Source organism: Poromitra crassiceps (genome assembly GCF_964638095.1).
Source record: "Poromitra crassiceps genome assembly, chromosome: 5".
NCBI lineage: Eukaryota > Metazoa > Chordata > Actinopteri > Beryciformes > Melamphaidae > Poromitra > Poromitra crassiceps.
The window spans coordinates 37,485,530-37,509,284 of NC_139642.1; the positions used below are offsets into that span (position 1 = coordinate 37,485,530).

The 23,755-nt window shown below is 46.6% G+C and overlaps 2 protein-coding genes and 1 pseudogene across 3 annotated transcripts in view; all 3 read right to left on the bottom strand.

Annotated features, from left to right (window-relative positions):
* Positions 1-710: 710 nt before the first annotated feature.
* Positions 711-11,602, bottom strand: LOC310777525 (WD repeat-containing protein 20). The gene is made up of 4 exons (XM_083637882.1): positions 11,165-11,602; positions 5,318-5,500; positions 1,773-3,254; positions 711-832 (listed from the first exon to the last, which is right to left on the bottom strand). The coding sequence occupies exons 1-4, from the start codon at positions 11,585-11,587 to the stop codon at positions 785-787; spliced, it is 2,136 nt and encodes a 711-aa protein (XP_083494008.1). The 5' UTR covers positions 11,588-11,602; the 3' UTR covers positions 711-784.
* Positions 11,603-17,861: 6,259 nt separating this feature from the next.
* LOC310776457 (vacuolar-sorting protein SNF8 pseudogene) lies at positions 17,862-18,638 on the bottom strand (annotated as a pseudogene). The gene has a single exon. The product of its transcript is annotated as a vacuolar-sorting protein SNF8 pseudogene (transcript).
* A 2,338-nt stretch (positions 18,639-20,976) lies between these two features.
* The window catches only part of map4k1 (mitogen-activated protein kinase kinase kinase kinase 1), a 45,518-nt gene continuing 42,739 nt past the window's right edge, over positions 20,977-23,755 (bottom strand). The window contains 3 exon segments of the mRNA XM_083637454.1: positions 20,977-21,298; positions 22,182-22,308; positions 23,032-23,124. Of these exon segments, the coding sequence (XP_083493580.1) occupies positions 21,202-21,298; positions 22,182-22,308; positions 23,032-23,124 (317 nt within the window). The 3' untranslated portion in view covers positions 20,977-21,201.

Genomic DNA, 23,755 nt, shown 5'->3' on the forward strand with positions numbered 1-23,755 from the left:
ACACTGAGGTGGACAGGAGTTTGTTCGATGCAGTCTTTCTATGGAGAAACACTGAGGTGGACAGGAGTTTGTTAGATGCAGTCTTTCTATGGAGAAACACTGAGGTGGACAGGAGTTTGTTCGATGCAGTCTTTCTATGGAGAAACACTGAGGTGGACAGGAGTTTGTTCGGTGCAGTCTTTCTATGGAGAAACACTGAGGTGGACAGGAGTTTGTTCGGTGCAGTCTTTCTATGGAGAAACACTGAGGTGGACAGGAGTTTGTTCGATGCAGTCTTTCTATGGAGAAACACTGAGGTGGACAGGAGTTTGTTCGATGCAGTCTTTCTATGGAGAAACACTGAGGTGGACAGGAGGAGTTTGTTAGATGCAGTCTTTCTATGGAGAAACACTGAGGTGGGGGACAGGAGTTTGTTCGATGCAGTCTTTCTATGGAGAAACACTGAGGTGGACAGGAGTTTGTTCGATGCAATCTTTCTATGGAGAAACACTGAGGTGGACAGGAGTTTGTTCGAAGCAGTCTTTCTATGGAGAAACACAGAGGATTTGGAACATGGCCACATGGAGCGTTACAGAAGTTCAAAATGGTCGCCATGGGAATAGGATCAGTAGGAACGGGTTTGTGTTATAGTGAGTACTCAATATTCAGGGTATAATACTGTGATGGTAGGTAGGGTATTGTCACTGGATGTTGGCCACTAATTTGACATTTTAAAAGGGGGATGGCGGGGGGGGGGGGGGGGTAGAACGAGAGAGGAGGAACGAGTGCAAAGCCTCTTCCCCAGCTATACCACGGTGCCGCTCGGAGAGTTCCCATTCTGTGCTGTCAAGTTCTGAACAAGAGACAGAAAGACAAGGAAAACAAAAAGCAAGTTAGAGGCTCAGGATGGGATACGCACACAGGGAAAATCTATACTCCACTTTATGAGTGCAGGAACAACATAAGCCGCCGTACCAGAAGACAGACCGGAAAACAGTGAAATGATTTTCAATAGTTGAGTCATTCTTGCAAAATGAGAAATCCACCAGGTGAAAAATTGATGATGGGTATGTATGTATGATGCATGAAAGAAATGCTGGCGGCAGAATATGACTGAATTTATCAGCCACCCAAAGACCTTTACTTACAAAACACTATTAAATAGGATGTAATCAGCCAGGGTTTTGAAATATTAGACAAAAAAACATCAAGCAATAATTCTTCCAAAATGGATGTACGACAGGAATGAAATGATTCATTTCTTGATAGGAGTCTGAAAAACATAATGTGCTCTAATATCCAGTTAACTGGAACTGTGACCAGATTGACTGGTTTCAATCCAAATTAACTGATTTGAAGACATCCAAAGCAGTGCGAGTAGTTACAGTACACTACCAGTCGACAGTCTGAACCCACATGATTCTGCTTCTATGTTTCATTCTCTTAAAGATATTTGATCGAAAGACTTGTTTCTTAGACGGATATAAATAGTGAAGCTGATCCTATATGTGTCTTTTTTGCTGAAGCATTTGCCTTTCCATCAAGGCAAAGGGTGACTCCAAAGTTAAAGAATCTAAAATATAAGATTGTTTTGATTTGTTTAACACTTTTTTGTCATTCTTTCTTTGTCACTGCATAATTCCATTTGAGTTATTTCACACTTTACTATTTAAAAGAAAAGTGGAAAATACAACAACACTGACACACTTTTGACTGGTAGTGTCCTACATCAATGTTTTGTTTGTATGTTTTACATATTTGACTGTTATTGTAGTTACAGGTTTAGGACGTACCGCCTTGCCGGGCCGTGCCCAGGTACAGATGAGTCCCTCCTGGCAGGCGGTGATGATGCAGTCGTCCATGAACACCAACACGGTGAGCCTCTCGTGGGCGATCTTCTTGCAGACGAGGGGCTCCAGCAGTGGCACCTCGGTCATGCGCGGGCACAGCGTGGTGCCCAGCACCTTGGCGGCATCCAGGCGGCTGCTGCGTGGAGCCATGTTGATCTTGTCGTTGCTCTTGCTGATGTTGCCCAGGCTGTGGTAGCGCTTGTGCTCCTTCTCCACGCCGCTGCTGCCCGACTTGTCCGCCTTGCGTTCCTGAAGCGACAGCGTGGCGAAGCGGCCGATGCTGAACGCCGTGCTGTTCCCCGCCCCGCCGCTCCCTCCCCCTCCTCCCCCGCCACCCCCTCCTCCGCCCTCCGAGGCACCCGGGCCCTTGGAGGCGTTGGCCACGGCGGGGTGGGGCAGCGAGTTGGAGCGCGAGAGAGAGCGAGGGAGGGGCAGGGGGAGCGTCGGGGGGTTGGAGGAGGTGCCGGTGGTGGTGGTGGTGGTGGTGGTTGTTGTGGTGGTGGTGGAGGCGGCGGTGGTGGTGGTGGCGTTGGGCGGGTGGTGGTGCCCCTCCACCACTCCGCTCCCACCACCACCTCCCCCTACCGTGGTACTGTTGACCCCCCCGCTGCCGGAGTTGGACAGCGAGGGGCCGAAGGTGTTGGTGAGGGCGCGGGACAGTGGCAGGCGGGGGTACAGCACATCGTCTGTCAGGTCCCACAGGCAGAACTGGGTGTCCTGGCCCACGGAGCCGAATCGGTACGTGACGGACGCCGAGCCGCCGCCTTTGGAGCTGTGCCGCGAGAGGCGGGACAGCGTGCTGCTGGTGCGCACCCGGCCAAAGTGCATGGAGGGGGGAGGAGGCGCCCCCTGGTGGAGGTCCTCCTCGCTGCCGCTCAGCTCCATGGGCTCCTCGTCCTCCAGGGAGGTGGTGAAGGGGTCGAAGGCCACCACGTTGACCCAGGACTTGTGGCCGTGACCCCGGGCCACCACGCGGCTCTCGGCGAACGACCAGACGGTGACCAGGTCGTCCTCGCCGCCGGTGGCCAGGTACTTCCCGTCTGGGCTCCACGACACGCACAGCAGCCCGCCGAAGTAGCTCTTCATCACCCCCTGCAGCTCCATGGAGTCAAAGTGGAAGACGCGCAGGCAGCCGTCCTGCCCCACGCAGGCCACGTGCACGCCGTCTGGGGAGAAGGCGAACTCGTTGAGCCCGCCCTCGCCCACCGCCCAGCGCAGCAGGGGGTTACGGGGCGTCTTGGTCTTGCAGGCGTAGACAGCGAAGCCCTCGCCCTGCCGCAGCAGAGAGTACTGCGGTGCCGCCGTGCCGCACGGGTGCTCCACGTTGTAGAGGTAGAGGTGGCCGCTGGCATGAGACGCCAAGAACAGGTTCTCCGACTTGGGCAGCCATTTTAGACACGTCACCTTGGATTTGTCTATCAACCTCTGGAAAACATCAGGAGAGGAGAGAGAGGAGAGGAGAGGAGGGAAGTAAGGAAGGAGGGGAAATGAGAGTAAAATGAGGATATTACATACTGTGTAGCCTATGAGCTCATATGCTCCAGTTTCATCCGAAAATAAATGCGTCCTTTACAGAACGATGTAAACGTCACTGCCCATATACTTCCATGCATGCGTCTTTCACGTTGGTATCATGTTAAGCTATACATCCACTAGTGGGCAGTAGAGTCAAAAATGTGTGAGTGGGTAGCTCCATCCGTATTTAACGTTGAGTGTAATTGGACCTTATGGTGCATACTTAGATTTTTATTTTTATTTTATTTTTCTTTGTGAACGCAAAGCAACCTCCACGGTTGAAAAGCGAAGCCAATTAAGCCAATGCCTTAAACCTGCATTCTTTCTAATGGACAGCAGGGGCGACTCCACTGGCTGCAAAAAGAGGTCTGGCTGTATGGAAGTCAAGGGGAAAATTACCCTACCTCTGACTTGATTTATTACCTCAGGAAACACATACCTAATGAGTTAATGGTCTCAATCAATAGTTTCAAGTCTATCTCAATACAACATGGTGTTCATTTTGTAAATTATGGTCGCATTTAGAGTCAAATAAATGTCAAAGACTAGGCTTTGGAGTGTGACTGCAAAGAAAAAAGATAGCGGCGATGAAAACGCCAAACTGAAGGCTTCAGGGGAGTCCACAAACCAATGGCTGACGTCTCGGTGGCTACGTCCATATTCTTATAGTCTATTTATAGAACAGCCATCACCTCAGCACCAACGAATGGGTGATCCCAACACAGAACGGAAGCGAGAGAAAGAAGAGAGAGAGAAAAGAGAGAGAGAAAGAGAGCATGTCGATAGAGAGGAGACGGAGAGAAACCAACAGAGAGAGAGAGAGAGGGGGAGGGAAGAGGAGGAAAGATGAGAAGCAAACCCCAGGGAGGGTGAACACATTCAGGAGACATCACACACACTCAAACAGGATGAAGGAACTCTCCCTCCTGTAGCGTGCACGCGCACGCAAACACACACACACACACACAATCTCCCCATCTCCTAAATTTAATTGGGAAGTAAAGGAGAGGCCGGTAATGTCTCTGGCGGCGCACTTAAAGAATGTGAGTTCTACAAGGCAGACTGTGAAGACAGTGTCTGACTCTACACTTTCACAGTCACACACCATCCAAAACTAGAGCCAGACAATCTATACAGATGATGGACTTGTGTAGTACTGTCGTATGACAAAGAGCTGCAACCTTGACCTCTTTCTCTCCCCAACAGCAACTGATGCAGCGGCCACAGCCATCCATCACAAAATGGAAAGAATTATTGACCGAGAGATTAGTGTCTGTTGTTTGTGTCTGCTTGTATCTGTTGTTTGTATCTGTTGTTTTTTATCTGTTGTTTGTGTCTGCTTGTATCTGTTGTTTGTATCTGTTGTTTGTATCTGTTGTTTGTATCGGTTGTTTGTGTCTGTTGTTTGTGTCTGTTGTTTGTGTCTGTTGTTTGTGTCTGTTGTTTGTATCTGTTGTTTGTATCGGTTGTTTGTGTCTGTTGTTTGTGTCTGTTGTTTGTGTCTGCTTGTATCGGTTGTTTGTGTCTGTTGTTTGTGTCTGCTTGTATCTGTTGTTTGTGTCTGTTGTTTGTGTCTGCTTGTATCTGTTGTTTGTATCGGTTGTTTTTTATCTGTTGTTTGTGTCTGTTGTTTGTGTCTGTTGTTGTCACATGACTTTCCACAATTTTCCAGACATTTTTTTTCAAACTCCCAAAACATTCAATACCTGTAAATGATTGTAATACCTTTCCAGGCTTTACAGACCTGCATAGGGGGAAGGAACCTTGAGTACATAGACTTACTGACTGTACGTATACACGCGCACGCACGCACGCATGCACCTACGCACGCACGCACGCACGCACACACACACACACACACACACACACACACACACACACACACACACACACACACACACACACACACACACACACACACACACACACACACACACACACACACACACACACACACACACACACACACACACCTCCTCATTGAAGAGTTTACTGGTTTCCTTCTTGATGGGGTCGAGGTACTGGACCTGTCCGGCGGAGAAGCCCACGATGAGAGCGACGCTCTCTGCTGTGGCGGAGTACTGGTTGAAGTCATGACACGTGGGCTGGGTTCCCTTATAGATCCTCTTGTCTATCGGCTTACTGAGGTCCACCGCCTGCAGAACCAGCACACAGGAGAGAGAAGTCCATTAAGTACAGTACTATTATATAGAGTGGAGGTTCGCAAACTGGGGTTCAGGGGTCCTTTAGGCGGTTTCAGTGGGTCCCTACTCTAGGGGTGTGCCATATCGTATTGTTATCGATATTTCGTTACAATTCATATTCATATCATAAAAAATGTATATCATGATATTGTAATAATGGCAATATTCAGAGTTTTTGGTGTAACGACATCACACTGTTAAGGCCTAAACATGGTCGTCCGTCAGAGCCTCGCCCCGCCCTCCCCGTAGGACGGCGGGCGGAGCGCCGTCCTACGGGGAGGGGGCCCCGTCGGCTGACGGGGGCTGCTCGAAAATGTGACTCAACGGCGACGATACGTGCATGACGTCAGCTGCACGAGAGTTGTGACTGGCCGTTGCCTTGGCTCATCATCGTAAAGTCGCCTTTCAAAGCATGAAGTTAGAGTATAACGAACTAGTTGTGTGGCTTAGCCTTCCCAAATGTTGAGGGTCGTTTTTTAGAATTTAATACATAGAATTGGGAACGTTACATTCAATTTCATTCAGACTGCCTGGCACACAATCTCCGCCATTTTCACACAGAGTTTCCACAGGAGGAGGGAGGAGGGGAGGAGGGAGGGCGAAGTGGCGTCCGAGCATGTAGGGCTCGCTGGCGCCGCCAGGCGGCGAGACGGCTCCAATTCGAGGCGGACGGACGACCATGTTTAGGCCTTTAGGCTGCGTAATGGTATGACGTACGCACAGCAACAACAAGCATGGCTGAAAGCGGCTCCACGGTGGAGGAGTTAATTCCAAAAAGGGGAGTGGCTTCAGTAGTGTGGAAGTGGTTTGCTTACAAAAGAGCATGTACAACAAACCACTGTACAACAAACCATCTCTCTCTGTATAACCCACAGATGAATGCAACAAGTTAAGGGCCCATTCTCTGGGAGTTATCGAAAGGTAGGCAATCACAAACTGAAGTAGTGGTAGGCGAGGCAGGTTGAGCTATACTAGCAAAGCATCAAATATTAACACTTCACCAAAACTCTTTTCTCCTCTGAATACAAGTACAACTGAACATCACAGATTGATGAAGATCTGAGATTTTTCCTTTCATTTCATGGTTCACTTCATTCACTAGAACTAGAACGGAGGGGGTCTGAGGTCTGAAGGGTCTCTTGGGGGGTCTTTGACATGAAAGCTTTTGGGAATCCCAGATCGGAAAAGAGGAAACAATTTGAGGATGTGGACTAAAGCGTCCATGCTGCCTGAGTGCACATATTGACTGAATACTGAATGTATATTGGCAGTGATGTGTGTGTATCATCATCTGTCTGTTCTGTTATATATGGATTTGACTTTTTGCAGAAACCATGGCTGAATCCAAATGTCCACCCTGCAGAATTGTGGACTGAGCTCTCGTGGACTTCATTCGTACTTACCTTGATGTTATATATAAGCCGCTGATAGACGAGCCTTTATTTCTATACAACATATAGGCAATACACACATTCAAACACAAAAATGTTTGTAAATAAACAGCGGACTATGGCTAAATTGGGTATTTTTTACATCGCCTGCAAACTCTGCGAGCCTGTTGTGCAGTAAAGTCTGGACATTTGGATTCAGCTGTATCAACTATCAACTGCTACTGTCTGTGTTGTGTTACTCAAACAATGCCTAAGCTGTTGAGTGTTGATGCATCTCTACCATCTCTGCACCATTTATTCACCTTCACCCCCCCACACTGTCACACTATATCAATCACCCATTTTCACTACGCTACAGAGCTGCCATGCTATGGACTACCTATATATCAATACTGCCAAACAATCATTTCAATCCAAGCTTAAATTCTCTCTGATGATGACAAGTCACGTACATTACACGTACACCTCACATCGCCATTTTAACCGTCTACTCAATCATTTTGCTCTTTTCTTGTCCTTTGTTGTTCTTTTTCTACTGTGGCTTTTCTTTTCCTCGCCTATTTGTTTTCTTCTTTCCTTTCTCTTGTTTCTGTTATATTGCATAATTTATTTGGATTATTGTGTTATTGTTGGTTTTCTGAGGTAGAGACCATCTAGGGTTTCCTGTCTCTACCTGCACATTATTTTTGTAGTTTTTCATTTTTGTCTATTTCTGTTTTTAAAAAGGTGCAAATAAAATAAACAATAAACAATTGTACTTGGTGAGTGATCTAGTTCTGACTCTGAATAAAGGAGTGACCTAGTCTAAGGATGAAATTAGGAAGGGATGACTTTTGACATTTGAAAATGTAATGGCTTTACAGTGTTTTCTCTTCACATCACAGACAGACAGTGGAGGGGAAGCTTCTACAACTGGCTCATTAGCAATCCTCATTAAAAACCAAGAGGCACAGCTCCTCAGTTTCAAAGCAAATTCTATTCTAGCAATGCAAACATTTCGGGGAAACTGGAGGACAAATGCAGAGTCTTTGTAGAACAAAAATAACCAACGACATATCAAAATGTCAAGCTATATACCACCAATACATAGTGAAGACATGCAGGGCTATAAGAAGCTGATTCATAACCAAAAACATCACACTGTTTCCCCTAGAATGGAGTTGTAGCAGCAGGGGTGAAGCACGCGCGCGTGAGAATATTTTGCTTGCAAAGCACACTTTACCTATTCCTGTCCTGTCTAGTAGGAGATACAGTCAATACAATTGTATTTGGTGATAGGGATCTACAGTATTCCTATAGTAATCCTATAATATTCCTATATATCTTTTACAGTGTAATTCAGCAGCGGGGGGCATATTTCAGCAGCAACAACAGTGTTGTTATATGAATATCACAGTGAAGCCTGTCTCTTTAAGATAAATACTATTTCATGACTGGGCTTGGTGCAGGCAGACAGAGGTTATGATATATTTGCAGTGATTTCTACCAAGAGATGGTCAGTCTACAAGTAGAAAAAGCCTGCAGCATTTTGTCTCAATGACCCATGTGTTGGTCATGAGCAGTCCTCTTCATCACAAGTGCTTTTTACAGCAACTCCAAAGAGAATACTAGGATTTTAGGACTAGTAGCTGTGAGGATCTATACAGACACATAATGTGGAGAGAATGGTGCCTTCATTAGACCTGGTAAGCAGAAATACTATGAATAAAGCCCTGTCAGTCCCTTGCAGGCTGTTTCTGTCTTACAACAGTGTTGTTCTCTTGTGTGCCCATCAGCAGTAGGGATGTAACGATAACCGGTTTTAATGATAACCATTATAATTCCTCACGATAACCGTACCGCTTCAATTTTTCATTATCATTAAAACCGTGGTACCGTGATTACTGTGGTACCGTGATTACAGTGCTTTGAAAAACATGGTAAATACTGTCCATCATCAACCAAAAGTTGGCAACAGTCTCCCAGATGCAAACGTGCAGCCTTGGAGAAATTATTTCAGTGAGTGTCTCAATCCTTTTTGGGTCTGAGTTTTCAATATAAAATGTTGTAAAATATATATATCAGTGAGTCTCTCAGTACTTTTTGAACATTTTCAGCACATTTTAACAAACCGTGATAATACGATAATTTTGGTCACGATAATCGCGATGTGAAATTTTCATACCATTACATCTCTAATCAGCAGTCAGTGTACCCGCCTGGGTGACGGCAGAGATGGGGGACTTGGACTTACTTAAGTCACACACACACACACACACACACACACACACACACACACACACACACACACACACACACACACACACACACACACAGTGACTTGAGACTTGACTTGAGACTCGTCCTCAAAAGACTTGAGACTCGACTTGGACTCGTGAACAATCTTTATTTTATTTTTTTACACACACATTAACATTAAGGAAATTATGTCTGACAAGCTGAATGTAATTTTCTGTTGCACTCTGTTATTGAAAGATAGGTTACGATTATTATTGCATGCCAAATGTAAATGTTAGAAATATTTTCCTGTTACCACGAGTAACATCATTAATCTAATATATAGATTTTTGCCACCCTCTCTATATTAGTATCAGTTATTACCTTTAAAGGAAAGCTTTCATTGTCTTTTCATATTGCATTGCAATAGCCTGTTTAAAGTGATTATATACCAACTAATCAATGCTGATACTATATGCAAATAGATAAGGAGCGATGATACAGTACATGCTTTGAATTCCTTAATTATAGCTATGCAGTGTTCTAAGCAGACTGGATGGCAGCAGATGATCGGACGATCATTACAACCATAAGAGACTCGAGACTTGACCTCCTGATTGATTGATTGATTGAGACATGACTGTTAGACTTGCCCCTCAAAGACTTGAGTCATGACTTGGACTCTAGCTCAAAGACTTGAGACATGACATAGACTTGCCTCTCAAAGACTTGAGACATGACTTGAACTCTAGCTCAAAGACCTGAGACATGACTTGAACTCTAGCTCAAAGACTTGAGACATGACTTGGACTCTAGCTCAAAGACTTGAGACATGACATAGACTTGCCCCTCAAAGACTTGAGACATGACTTGAACTCTAGCTCAAAGACCTGAGACATGACTTGAACTCTAGCTCAAAGACTTGAGACATGACTTGGACTCTAGCTCAAAGACTTGAGACATGACATAGACTTGCCCCTCAAAGACTTGAGACATGACTTGAACTCTAGCTCAAAGACCTGAGACATGACTTGAACTCTAGCTCAAAGACCTGAGACATGACTTGGCCTCTAGCTGAAAGACTTGAGACATGACTTGGACTCTAGCGCAAAGATTTGAGACATGACTTGGACTCGCAAGAAATGACTTGTGACGGGGATGAGCAGCAGTATATTATCCTCCAGCTACAATACCAGCCGCTGCATGCTGCACTGCATATCAAACAGAAGCCAAAATGTGTGCTTCACAGCTACAGTATGCGAGAAGAGAATAGGATATGCGCAATGTCTGTGATCTAAAAGATGTTGAAAATGAATTTCATTTAACATTACATTTTATTGTACACTATGACGATTTGAGCATTCCCTTGTTTGATGAAATGCAAAAGCAAAAAAAGCTACTCAGGCTAACTGTAGATGGCAGCCAGAAGTTGCAGTGGTTATTGAAGGCTGAAGACTGCCAATTTTATTTCTAAGGCCTGGAAGAGAAGGGAGGCAATCTCAGCTTTATGTGAGGGCATCAGGGCCACAAACACCCATTTGATGAGATTTTGTCTCTCTGACTCAAATCTGAGAATATTTTTACTGCCAAATATCTGTCCAGAATCCTATGACTGTATTGTAGGTAGAGAGATAACAGAGAAACTATGATCAAAACAGCCATTAGTCTACATTCTCTGTGTTCACTTCTTATAAATGAAATAATGCTGAAGTTTAACAATTCACCAATTTGCTGGAGACCTCCTGGAACCCCTTCAAGGACCCCACGTTTTGTATGCAGTGCAGCATGCACTGCATACAAAACACTTGACCAAAACGTGTGCATCTCATCTAATCTGTGTGCAAAACTACTAACTGCTGAAAAGCTTGTAACTACGAAGAAATATGAGCTATAACGACATCAAATTAGCAATGCATTAGCTTGATGCTACGCTAGCACCGGCCGTCCAGTGGATCTGTCGCCCCGGGATGACAGATCCCCTGTACGGGGGAGCTTGAGGTTTGCTCACCTTCTTGATGTTGGTGTACGTGTAGAAATACAGCTCCCGGCCGATGTTGAAGCACACCCTCTCGGACTCCTCGCTCGGGTCTTCGGGCTGCAGTTTGACCATGGAGACCCGGACTGGAGGCAGGAAGCCCGCTGGAGAGGAATTGGCTGCGGCATTGGAGGAGGAGGCGGCGGCTGCCCCGGCGGGCCCGGGCCCAGCCTGCAGCCCCAGCCCGACCCCTCCAGCCCCGGGTCCGGGGAGCGGACCCGGGCCGGCCCCTGGGCCCTGCAGCGTGCCTCCAGCAGACGCCCCCCGCGACAGCCCTGTCCCGCCCTGCCGCTGCTGCGAGTCGGAGAGGGTGAGCAGCTTGTAGAAGCCCTCTCTGGTCCGGAACTGGCATTTAATCTCATTGATATCCTTCAGAGCGCCGCCATCTCCGGCCATCTTTAGTACAAACAAGCCGCACAGGAAACCGAGATTTTGACCTGGAAATAATACGCTGTCGCGATAAAATAAATAAATAACAAAAAACTACAATGGGAATGGGAGCGACGAGCAGCAGCAGCCTAGGCCGAGCTGGGTCCAGTGCATTTTACAGCAGCAGCACCGGACAGGCTCAGCAGACCGCTGCTGCACGGGAGAGACCCAGAGAGAGTGGCTCCTCCTGAGCCTGGCGTGAGCTTCATCACTGGGTCTCATCTCGCTCTCAGCCTCCGCTTCATTCAGTTTGCGTAAATACCTAGGGGAGACTGGGGACGGTTGCAACAGTTTTTGCATTTCTCTCAAAAACTAGACTAGACAAATCACATTTGTATACAAACTTACACCTGTCTATAAATTACAATTTAAAGATTTAATGACATATCGGACGTTCACAATATTGAATGGATGCAGGCGATTTAGACCCTTTTGGGGGGCTTGAGCCCCCCCCCCCATTTCACCTGAGGGGGACGGTTGCAACAGGTCTTGTGGTGTCCACACAGGCTTAATTTCACATGAGGGATCACCTTGCTTCCCAGTATTGCACGCTAGATAGGCAGGCTTCAATATTTGTTCCTTGCTACAGCTGGACGTTTCCCTAACCTTGACGCGTGATTGCTAACCCCACATAGGATAAGCAATAACCACGCCCTGTGGCGCCGGGATTGGCCAGGAGCAACACTGGAGGGCACGCAGCCCAGCGATTTCATGAACCAACTGAATAGCTCTTGAGAATGGACAGCGATTTCGAGAGCGGACATTGAAATGAATTAAGGTCACCTACCTTCCTTAGCATAGTAGGCTAATAACAATAAGCATAATAATTGTAATCTACACAATGTACACAATCTACAAAAACATGCAATAATATAAACGGTGTTGTGTTCACGTTCATAGCTCATATAATATAATGTATCATATCGTTAATTTCAAGCTCAATTCTTACCCAGAGAAAAGGTACAGCACTGAAAATGTAACAAGCAATAGTTTTTTAAACATCTTTATTTTAAAAGATGAAAAAACCCAGGTGCTTTAGTCCCAAGCTTCAATGCTCCTGGCCAATCCCGGCGCCACAGGGCGTGGTTATTGCTTATCCTATGTGGGGTTAGAAATCACGCAACCTTGACCCATATCCAGTAGCGGCCGACCACTAGAGGGCGCCAGGGCGCCGCCCCACCTACTGTATCCACATCATTGACAGTAAATATCCACATATAGAAGAGGGAAATAAAACGTTATACCAGTATATATTTTTTTATGAGGGAGGTGAATATTAGATAGTGAGTATATAATCTGCAATAAATATGTAGATTCATAATTATCTACATGTGTACTGTTTTTGGGTCAATATTTTCTTGCACCGAATTGACTCCTATAACTACACGCCTTAAACCCCGTAGTTACCCTGTAAGTACAGTGTGGTACCCCGTAATTAGCCTATAAGTACAAACATTGGTCCCCTGCTTCATAATACAGCCCGCGACCCCGTAGTTAGACTATAAGTACAGATCTTGTTACCCTCTAGTTAAAGTATTTTTTCACTCCTTAAACCCCGTAGTTAGACTATAACTACACTCCTTAAACCCTGTTGTTATACTATAACTACACTCCTTAAACCCCGTTGTTATACTATAACAACACTCCTTAAACCCCGTTGTTATACTATAACTACACTCCTTAAACCCCGTAGTTATACTATAACTACACTCCTTAAACCCCGTAGTTACCCTGTAAGTACAGTGTGGTACCCCGTAATTAGCCTATAAGTACAAAATTGGTCCCCTGCTTCATAATACAGCCCGCGACCCCATAGTTAGACTATAAGTACAGATCTTGTTACCCTCTAGTTAAAGTATTTTTTCACTCCTTAAACCCCGTAGTTAGACTATAACTACACTCCTTAAACCCCTTAGTTATACTATAACTACACTCCTTAAACCTCGTAGTTATACCATAACTACACTCCTTAAACCCCGTAGTTATACTATAACTACACTCCTTAAACTCCGTAGTTATACTATAACTACACTCCAGGTACCCGTAGTTATACTATAAGTACAGATCTTGTTACCCTCTACTTAAAGTATTAATTCACTCCTTATACCCCGTAGTTATACTATAACTACACTCCTGGTACCCTGTTTGTACAAAATCCCCCCACCAGCTCAGCCTCACCTAATCAGCCACACCTGGGGCCCTGATTGGGCCGCACCTGGGCTCAATAAAGGACGGCTGATTGGGTGAGGCTCAGTAGGCTCCAGACAGCAGTGGAGGAGGCTGCGTTGTCCTTCCCTTGATGTTCACCAATGTGCAGATGCATCATTGCCAGTAAGTCTTGTTATAGTTAGTTATTTCCTTTTGTATATTTGAATTAGATGTATTATTACTTTACAGTTGAATGTTTTCCCTTGTTTGTTTGAAACCTTTGTTAATACCTTTTTGTGTTTAGGTAAAATCATCTGTATCATCTGTTTACATCAATCTACACCTGTCGGATATTCCATCACACACCAAGGAATCTGTCTAAATAAAACCCTTGGCATATGTTCCTCTGGTCCTCCTCATTCTTACCGATGCCCCACTTGCTGAGGCTATACCTTTAACCAACACCTCAAGCAGTTTCTACATGGTCCTTCGAGCCGGATAGGCCTCAGCAAGTGGGAATGGACCAGAGGAACCAGCAACCAACAGAGGGACCAAGGTGGGCACCTGGATACCATCAACAATATGGATATTATCCAGCCTTCTACTCTACTTCAGTAGCACAAACCTTCCAACCCCATCCCCCAACACAGTGTAATTGCCATGTGGTCGGGCATACACCTGGGAGACAGCCTAGCCAACCTGCACCATATCAACTTAGTGAGCACCATAGACACCTGTTGATGCAGGTTAGCAGGAGGCTTGACACGATAGAGCAGAGTGTGTACCGAAGAGGAGCGGCCCATGCACCTCCTCTGCCTCGGGTGCTCCCTGCACCTCCTCCGCTTCAGGTGTTCCAGGTGCCTCCTCCGCCTCAGGTGCTCCCTGCGCCTCCTCCTCCGCCTCAGGTGCTCCCTGCGCCTCCTCCTCCGCCTCAGGTGTTCCCTGCACCTCCTCCGCCTCAGGTGTTCCAGGCGCCTCCTCCTCAGCCTCAGGTGCTCCCTGCACCTCCTCAAACTCAGGTGTTCCCTGCACCTCCTCCTCAGCCTCAGGTGCTCCCTGCACCTCCTCCGCCTCAGGTGTTCCAGGCACCTCCTCCTCGGCCTCAGGTGCTCCCTGCGCCACCTCCTCCGCCTCAGCTGTTCCAGGCGCCTCCTCAGCCTCAGGTGCTCCCTGCACCTCCTCGGCCTCAGGTGCTCCCTGCGCCACCTCCTCCGCCTCAGCTGTTCCAGGCGCCTCCTCAGCCTCAGGTGCTCCCTGCACCTCCTCCTCCGCCTCAGCTGTTCCAGGCGCCTCCTCAGCCTCAGGTGCTCCCTGCACCTCCTCCTCAGCCTCAGGTGTTCCAGGCGCCTCCTCGGCCTCAGGTGCTCCCTGCACCTCCTCCGCCTCAGGTGTTCCAGGCGCCTCCTCCTCAGCTTCAGGTGCTCCCTGCACCTCCTCAGCCTCAGGTGCTCCCTGCACCTCCTCCGCCTCAGGTGTTCCAGGCGCCTCCTCAGCCTCAGGTGCTCCCTGCACCTCCTCCGCCTCAGGTGTTCCAGGCACTGCCTCCTCTGCCTCAGCATCTCCCTGCACCTCCTCAGCATCGGGTGTTCCAGGCGCCTCCTCCTCGGACTCAGGTGCTCCCTGCGCCGCCTCAGGTTCCGGTGCCCCCCGCACCGCCAGTCCCGGTGGCCCCCCTGGCTCCAGTCCCAGTGCCCCCCGCACTGCCAGTTCCGGTGCCCCCCGCACCGCCAGTCCCGGTGGCCCCCCAGGCTCCAGTCCCAGTGCCCCCCGCACTGCCAGTTCCGGTGCCCCCCGCACCGCCAGTCCCAGTGGGCCCCCTGGCTCCAGTCCCAGTGCTCCCCGCACTGCCAGTTCCGGTGCCCCCCGCACCGCCAGTCCCAGTGGGCCCCCTGGCTCCAGTCCCAGTGCCCCCCGCACTGCCAGTTCCGGTGCCCCCCGCACTGCCAGTCCTGGTGGGCCCCCTGGCTCCAGTCCCAGTGCCCCCCGCACTGCTAGTTCCGGTGCCCCCCGCACCACCAGTCCCAGTGCCCCCCGCACTGCTAGTTCCGGTGCCCCCCGCACCACCAGTCCCAGTGCCCCCCGCACTGCTAGTTCCGGTGCCCCCCGCACCACCAGTCCCAGTGCCCCCCGCACTGCTAGTTCCGGTGCCCCCCGCACCACCAGTCCCAGTGCCCCCCGCACTGCTAGTTCCAGTGCCCCCGCACCACCAGTCCCGGTGCCCCCCGCACCGTCAGTTCCGGTGCCCCCCGCACCGCCAGTCCTGGTGCCCCTTGCACCGCCAGCCCTGGTGGCCCCCCTGGCACCAGTCCCGGTGCCCCCTGCACCGGTGGCCCCCCCGGCTCTAGCCCCAGTGCCCCCTAGACCTCCTGCTCGGGTGGCCCCCGCACCTCCATCCGCTCCCTTGGCACCCATCCCTCGGCGCCGACCTACCGTGGCACCATTCCACCACCAGCATCCAGGTCGGCCTCCGGAAGGGTGCTGCTACCTGTGTCATCAGCGTCTGGGCCATCGTCCAGGGTTGCTCCACCCTACTGGCCTGCCCCCTGGACGCCCTCCGGACCCGTGGTGCCCTTCAGCCATCCTGCCTGACCAGCCTGTGAACCCAAAACTTGTTTTTCATGGGGCGGCGGGACGCCCATCTCCCTTGGGTGATGTATGGCAGCCTTTCCTCCTACAGCTAACCCTGGATTTTCTGGACCCTGACCTGAGTTTATTTATCAAATATAATGCTATATTTGAGGGGCGGCTGTACAAAATCCCCCCACCAGCTCAGCCTCACCTAATCAGCCACACCTGGGGCCCTGATTGGGCCGCACCTGGGCTCAATAAAGGACGGCTGATTGGGTGAGGCTCAGTAGGCTCCAGACAGCAGTGGAGGAGGCTGCGTTGTCCTTCCCTTGATGTTCACCAATGTGCAGATGCATCATTGCCAGTAAGTCTTGTTATAGTTAGTTATTTCCTTTTGTATATTTGAATTAGATGTATTATTACTTTACAGTTGAATGTTTTCCCTTGTTTGTTTGAAACCTTTGTTAATACCTTTTTGTGTTTAGGTAAAATCATCTGTATCATCTGTTTACATCAATCTACACCTGTCGGATATTCCATCACACACCAAGGAATCTGTCTAAATAAAACCCTTGGCATATGTTCCTCTGGTCCTCCTCATTCTTACCGATGCCCCACTTGCTGAGGCTATACCTTTAACCAACACCTCAAGCAGTTTCTACACTGTTGTTATACTATAACTACATGCTTATTTGCGGGCTGTATTCTAAAGCGTTACCAGAAAATTCTGTGAAGTCACTCAAAATGACACCGTTTGAGAGACAGACTTTACAGGAGAAGCATCGAGTGAAAGAGCTTGGACCAGATCACCCTGAGCTCGCCATTAAACAACAGGCTACAGACAGAGGAAGAAAATACACTGGGGTCTTTTTCAAACGTTTCTAGTAGCTAGTAACGTCCGTTACTACTTGCTTGATTTAGGGCTGGAGTGGACGATAATTCAATAGCCTATTATTGTTGTCTTTCAGTGGAATCATCGTGATGATATGAAGTTATTTTAATAGTGACATTTTTGCTGTCTAAATTGATGATGACAAGCAAATGTTACTTAAAAACTGATCAAATGAGGTATGGCAGGAATATTATTTGAAAATATAAGGTTTGTTTGACATCACCATTCAGTTCAATGAGATGAACACTGATTTTGCATACGTGAAACATATGATATTGATATTGAGAAGAATCCTTATGATTATATTGATTTCAACCCCATCGTCCAGGCCTATATATAGCCCTTCCTGGACAAAAATGCACGAGCCGCTACTGCCCATATCCAAACCCTAACCCCAACCACCAGGGGGCCACTGACCATTGCCTAACCTAACTACCCTGCACATTGAAAACGAGAAAGGGCTACCCCAGGGCGTGAAGTGACAAGGGTTCATGACCGTTAGGCAATATAATGACGAGTTGGGATCTCTAAGAATTCACCTGCTAACAGTGAACCAGCTTGACTGTCACATTTTCCACCAGGCACATTTTGTTGACCAACATTACTCCACACTGTCAAATTCACCCGTCTTTCTTAATGTGTCATCTGATTGGCCTCGTCAGGTGTGACATCACGGGACATCAGTTCAGGGAAGAGAGCTGGCAGCCAATACTGCGGTTCTCCGGCGGCTTGTGCATCTAGCCAAGCCAATCCCTCTTTAAGCAGGTGATCCAGGATGTGACAAGCCCGCTCTTTCTCCCATGCTAGACTCTCCTTGATCTCCCTCACTGTAACATAGCCCTTCTTCTCGGCCAGCTGCAGGACTCTAGTGTGGTCCATGTTGAGCTCTGCTGGGACTGACTGCACCAAGTACGTGCCTCCAACATGGATCATCCCAAAACCATTCCCCATGACTTTCAGTTTCTTTATGGCTCTCACCAAGTCATCTTGGCTGACATCCTGAGCGTATTTCCCTCTTCCCTTCAATACCTTCTGATGGAGCTCATCCAAAGTCATAAGCCCTCCATTTATGTGTTTCAGGGCTAGACACACTTCAATAATCTGTACACCAAGCAAGTAATAGAAGTCACCAACACCAAGCATCTCTGACCAAAACCCTTTGCTAGAAGCTAGTGGATCCACTCCGAAGCTGGCACACATTTCCTGAAACTGAGTCCGGAACTGTGAGTTCTTGCGTATTTCTTGTTTGTGTTTGCTGGCAAATTCCTCCAGGTTTGACTTGAAGATCTCCAGTTGCTTAGACATCTGGAGAATTTGATCCTGGGCTAGAACAGTTCCTCTTTCCTTGTACTTGGCCTCTGCAAGCTTCTTTTTGGCAATAGCTCCCGCACCCACACCTCTCCGATGCATCTTTTTGGTGTCCGGTCAAAACTGTGTGGAATAGTGTTTGCAGAATATATCAGGTATCGTAGGTTACATTAATGCACGGGTTTATTTGATGATGTCACTATTGACATGTACATGTACAAATCACTATTTGCTCGAGTGACATTGATGACATCACACACTGATGACATCAGAATTGCTCGAGTGACATCAGTGAAGACATAATCAGTGATGATTACCATGCTTGGCATTCACCTGGGTGTGATTTTTAAGAAAACAAGACATGACATCATCACCGATGACATCACAATTGCAGTGACAACTGATGACATCACTGATGATATTGATATTATCAGTGATGACATCGCAATTGCTCGAGTGTGAACATAGAAATACGCCCCCCCCCACATTATGAAATCAGTGATTTATGATATCATCGGTGATATATGACATTGACATCACTATAGTAGCAATCTGCTATAGTACTAGTGACCTGGCCACCAAGTCGAGCCGCCTAGAACTGTGTGAAATCATCTGTGATTTACTCTATGACATGATCAGTGACCTGGCCACTTTCTTTCTGTTGTGGGGACATACATACAGACCCTCTTATAGACCCCTCGACCCCTAGTGGCCATGCCGTAAAAAGACTAAAATTATCTCGTTCCAGCTTCTTAAAATGTGATTGTTTTCTGGGTTCTCTTTGGGTTCTGGACTGTGTTCTTCAGGACAAAAGAAGACATTTGAAGATGCCATCTTTGGCTTTGGGGTGGAAGTGATCAACATTTTTTCAACATTTTTCACCAAACGACTAATAATTTTCACAAGCGCTTAACCTGTCGATTATTTTCTTGACTAATCAGTCAAAAATAATCGACAGATTAACTGCTAATGAAAAGAATGGATAGTTGCAGCCCTACCATACATACAAACAGTACACCATAGACTTTAGAAACACAGTTAATATCATTGCTTGCAAAAACCAACCACATCTTACACCACCCCAATCACATCAAACACTGTTCAATCAACTTTTTTATCAGTTACATTTGTAACTGCTTTATCCAGTGTCCCCCCTGAGATCAATACAGTTGGTCTTCTCTTATCTTAAGGGGTATTTATTACAGTGTAACAGCAGTGAGAGAGAGGTGTGGCTTTGATCCAACACACTGAGTGATGACACACAAACCCAGCACACAAAACAGCATGAGCAGCAACAGTGCCCATTGTAAAATAGTCTTTTTATATGGGAGTAAATGGCATGAGTGGCCTGTATAGACAGCCATGGGTTTCAGTCTTTGTCGGCTGCTGCTGTTATGGTGAGAGAAAACAGGTGTTCTTTCTCTCAGTTAATTTAGGTTTCCTCAACCAACCACAGCTAATATATATATGGATAACGGAGATTGTCTGGATCTCATCAACCAAGTATGCCAGACAGACAGAGGGTTTACAGTACATTTTCACAGGTTCCATCATTTCCACACTTCCCATTCATTTGCTATGAAAGTGGCCGTGCAATGCATTCTGGGAGTGGAGCGGGAAGTTTCCAAAGACCGTTTCACATCGGCCACTCCACATTTGCATAAAGTTGAGGTCTACTCTACTTTATGCAAATCTGAGGCGTCCAATGTGACGAGTCCTGTCAAAACTCCTGAACCTCAAACAATTCTTTTTAGTAGCTTGAAGATCTAAAATGAATCAAACGGACAATTTCTCACCTTAAATATTTTTGTAAACAAGATTTCAGTTGTACAAGTACAGAAGCCAGTTACTGCCATCAGTCTGTTAACAAAAGTCTGGCACATCTATTTTATGATACACTATTTTTCTAAATATGAGATAGTAAGCCATAATTATGACATAGTATCTCATAAAATATTGAGAAAGAAATCTCAGTACAGGTGATGATGAAAAAATGTATATGGCAGATTTTTTTGACAGGTGGCGGAAATGGCCTTAAGAGAGCTGACTTTTAACAAGCTGCCATGTTTATTCCACTTTAAAAACTGGAGACAGAAACCAAGGACCGCCCACTGAGCAGAGCGGTGCATTCGACCATCAGGTGCAGCCTTCAGTCCATGGCAGATGAAAGTAACAAGGCTACAAACCATCCATTACATTTTAATACACAGTTACTGTTGGTCCAAAGTTTGAAATAAACCCAGGAAGACATCACACTGGCTTTTAATATTCGTGAGGAAATTGTTTTCGTCTCACCTGTCAATCATCTGCCTGGACTCCGCCTACTTTATTTCAGCAGCAATCCCCCCCTTCCAATGATGCCCTGATGAAAACATACCAGTCTATGAGAGTATACCACTTCCCTATAACATATTACCCCCCCCCCCCCCCCCACCACACACACACACACACACACACACACACACATTAGGAAATAAAATAAGTTTGCCAATGACACATCCATGCATGTCAATGATTACGGATGACAGCGGACCCAAATGTTGACAGGGAAAGTGTCCGTTCCCTCCCTTGAAGTCCACAAGTCTTTGATAGCGGTGGAGTCATACAGTATAGAAGAGGCAGTGGTGTTGGGTTTCCCATGATCCTCTCAGCCCGGGGTCAGAGGTCAGGGCAAGAGGACATAGTTCTCAGCAATTTCCAGGATGTACAGGTTGCACATCCCCGACTGGTCCTCAGTCTGCCGCGTCTCCAAGACGACCATCCTGCGGTGAGGGAGGGGGGACAGAGCGTCAGTGTAGAGGAGAAGTTAAGAACATGTCGTTCAATTACGGTACTAGTTTAACTATAATTTGCAGTACCGGTAGTTCATTCAAACGTCAGTAACTTTTTCAGTCGTCAACTACTTTGGGTCATGTAGTTTAGGTTAGGTAGCTAATTACAGATGACATAATCATAGTATTCTTATGATGTTTTTGCCATACAATATGGCACAATGTCACACCCCTAGCTACAGTTGTCATTTAATAACAATCACCAGCTATTTGATTAAAATTTTGTGTTTTCCTGATTCCACCCCAACAATTGCTCCCTATCCTCTGCTTAAAACAGCCTGCCTAAGTGAGAATTAGTCTGCCCTAGTCCCTAAATCAAACACACCTACACTTTACTCAGTGTCAGTTCAGTTGGACCTCCGTGTAACAATATGAGATTGCAGACTCCAGACAGATTGTGACAATTTCTGCTGACATAGTTTGGATGTAGTTGAACTACTTTATGAAAGTAATTTTAGTTTGACAAGCTATTTTTTTGAAAGTATTAGCTTTAGCTAGTTTCCACTGTGATGTAGCTAGTAGTTTGGTAAACTACAGTTTTAAAGTAGTTTCCCCAACACGGAAGAGCGTGAAGAGGAGAGTGAACACAAGACTGAAACTACCCAAGTCAAGTCCCAAGTCAAGTCCATTTCATTAATGTCAAGTCTAAATGTAGAACAAGTCAGAACAAATCCAGAGTCCAGTATCAATTTAATATCTTAAAGAAAATGATAGATCTAGGACTTTTCCAATGCAATATGGTTTTACAGTAATTAAATAGGATATAATTGCTGTGCTGATCAGGCCTGGTAGGGAAAGTCCAGTTGTGCTGTACCTGTCTGAGCCCACCAGCCTGTAGATCTTCTTGGGGTCAGTGATTTCCTCCAGAATCTGAGTGAAACCTTCTCCTCTCCTCTGCCAGCCATGACGCCACACCGCCAGCAATGTGTCCTCAAAATACACTACACAGACAGGCCATACAGACAGACAGGCAGACAGACACACACACGCACGCAGGGAGACAGACAGACAGACAGACAGACAGACACACACACAGACACATAGACAGATGGACACACAGAGAGACAGACACACAGACACACAGACAGACAGACAGACAGACAGATAGAGATAGATAGATAGATAGATAGATAGATAGATAGATAGATAGATAGATAGATAGATAGATAGATAGATAGATAGATAGGGCTGTGTCAATATTGTGCTCCCAACATCCACAGTAGCTTCTGTCACTAGTTTCACAATACATCCTTTTTGTTTTTAGACCGTTTTCACAGAATTGTGTTGCTAGGGAACAGTTTGTAATCCTATCTTATGTCCTGTCAGTTATTGTATTAGCAAACACTGCGACAAGAAGTAAGCTGGGGGCAATTTAGAATGTTTATGTTGTTAAGTTGAAACCATTTATAAGTTTCATTTATTTTTGTTGAAATCTACCAAACTGCAAACAAAATGTTCTCAAATATATGATTTGGCAACTGCTAAGCATCTTGGAACAAGCAGGAATACAATTTGGCTCAGTCTTTCTCTGCAGACTGAAACAAAATTGCCCTCCACGGACAGATTTGAACAGGGGGAATACATTATTTATTTATTATTATTATTAGTTATCAATTGTACTTTGCCAATTCCCAGGTCCCATGATTCTCTGCCCCGTTTCTCACCTATCGCCTCCACATCAAAGTTGAAGCTGGTCTCATGCGGCAGAGTCCTGTTGCTCTTCAGATCCCCCTCCAGGCCCACGATGTGAACTGACTCTGTGGAGGAGAGAGGAGAGCTGCATCAGTGCTGGCCTGGGATCAGACCGAAAACTGATGATCACTGATTTACAGAACATACAGTAGGCTATGGCATTTAGTGGCCTAATCCTTAAATTCACAATGAAATGAGAAATGACTATATCACCTGGTTACCTAACTCTGCAAATCATACACCTGTTTAACAATAAATAAAAAGTATTTTTTTTCTTGTAATGTATGTTTACATCAAAATTCCATACATTTCCTGGAAAGCAGCATACCTTTTGTAGGTACTTCATGAGGTACGGGGTACTTAAAAATTCCAACGAGTAAAAACATAATAAACACATTGAAAACCATAATAGCTTTTCTGGGTTCATGTGATGAGAATTCATGCGATGAGAATTTAGGTCTAGTGAAAATGGGTCAGAGTTTGAGGTTCATTTGACCCAGTCTGGGTTCTGGGCTGAAAACCCTCAAGCTGCATGAGACACATTTTCACGACCAGGGCAGGAAACACCATGGTCACTCATTCACCGGCCAACTAGATTGTATCAGAGGTGTGACTAAGTCAGCTTTGCTTGAGTTCCGAGTCAGTCTCAAGTCTTGAAGCACACGTATCAAGTCAAGTCTCAGGTCTAAATGTAGA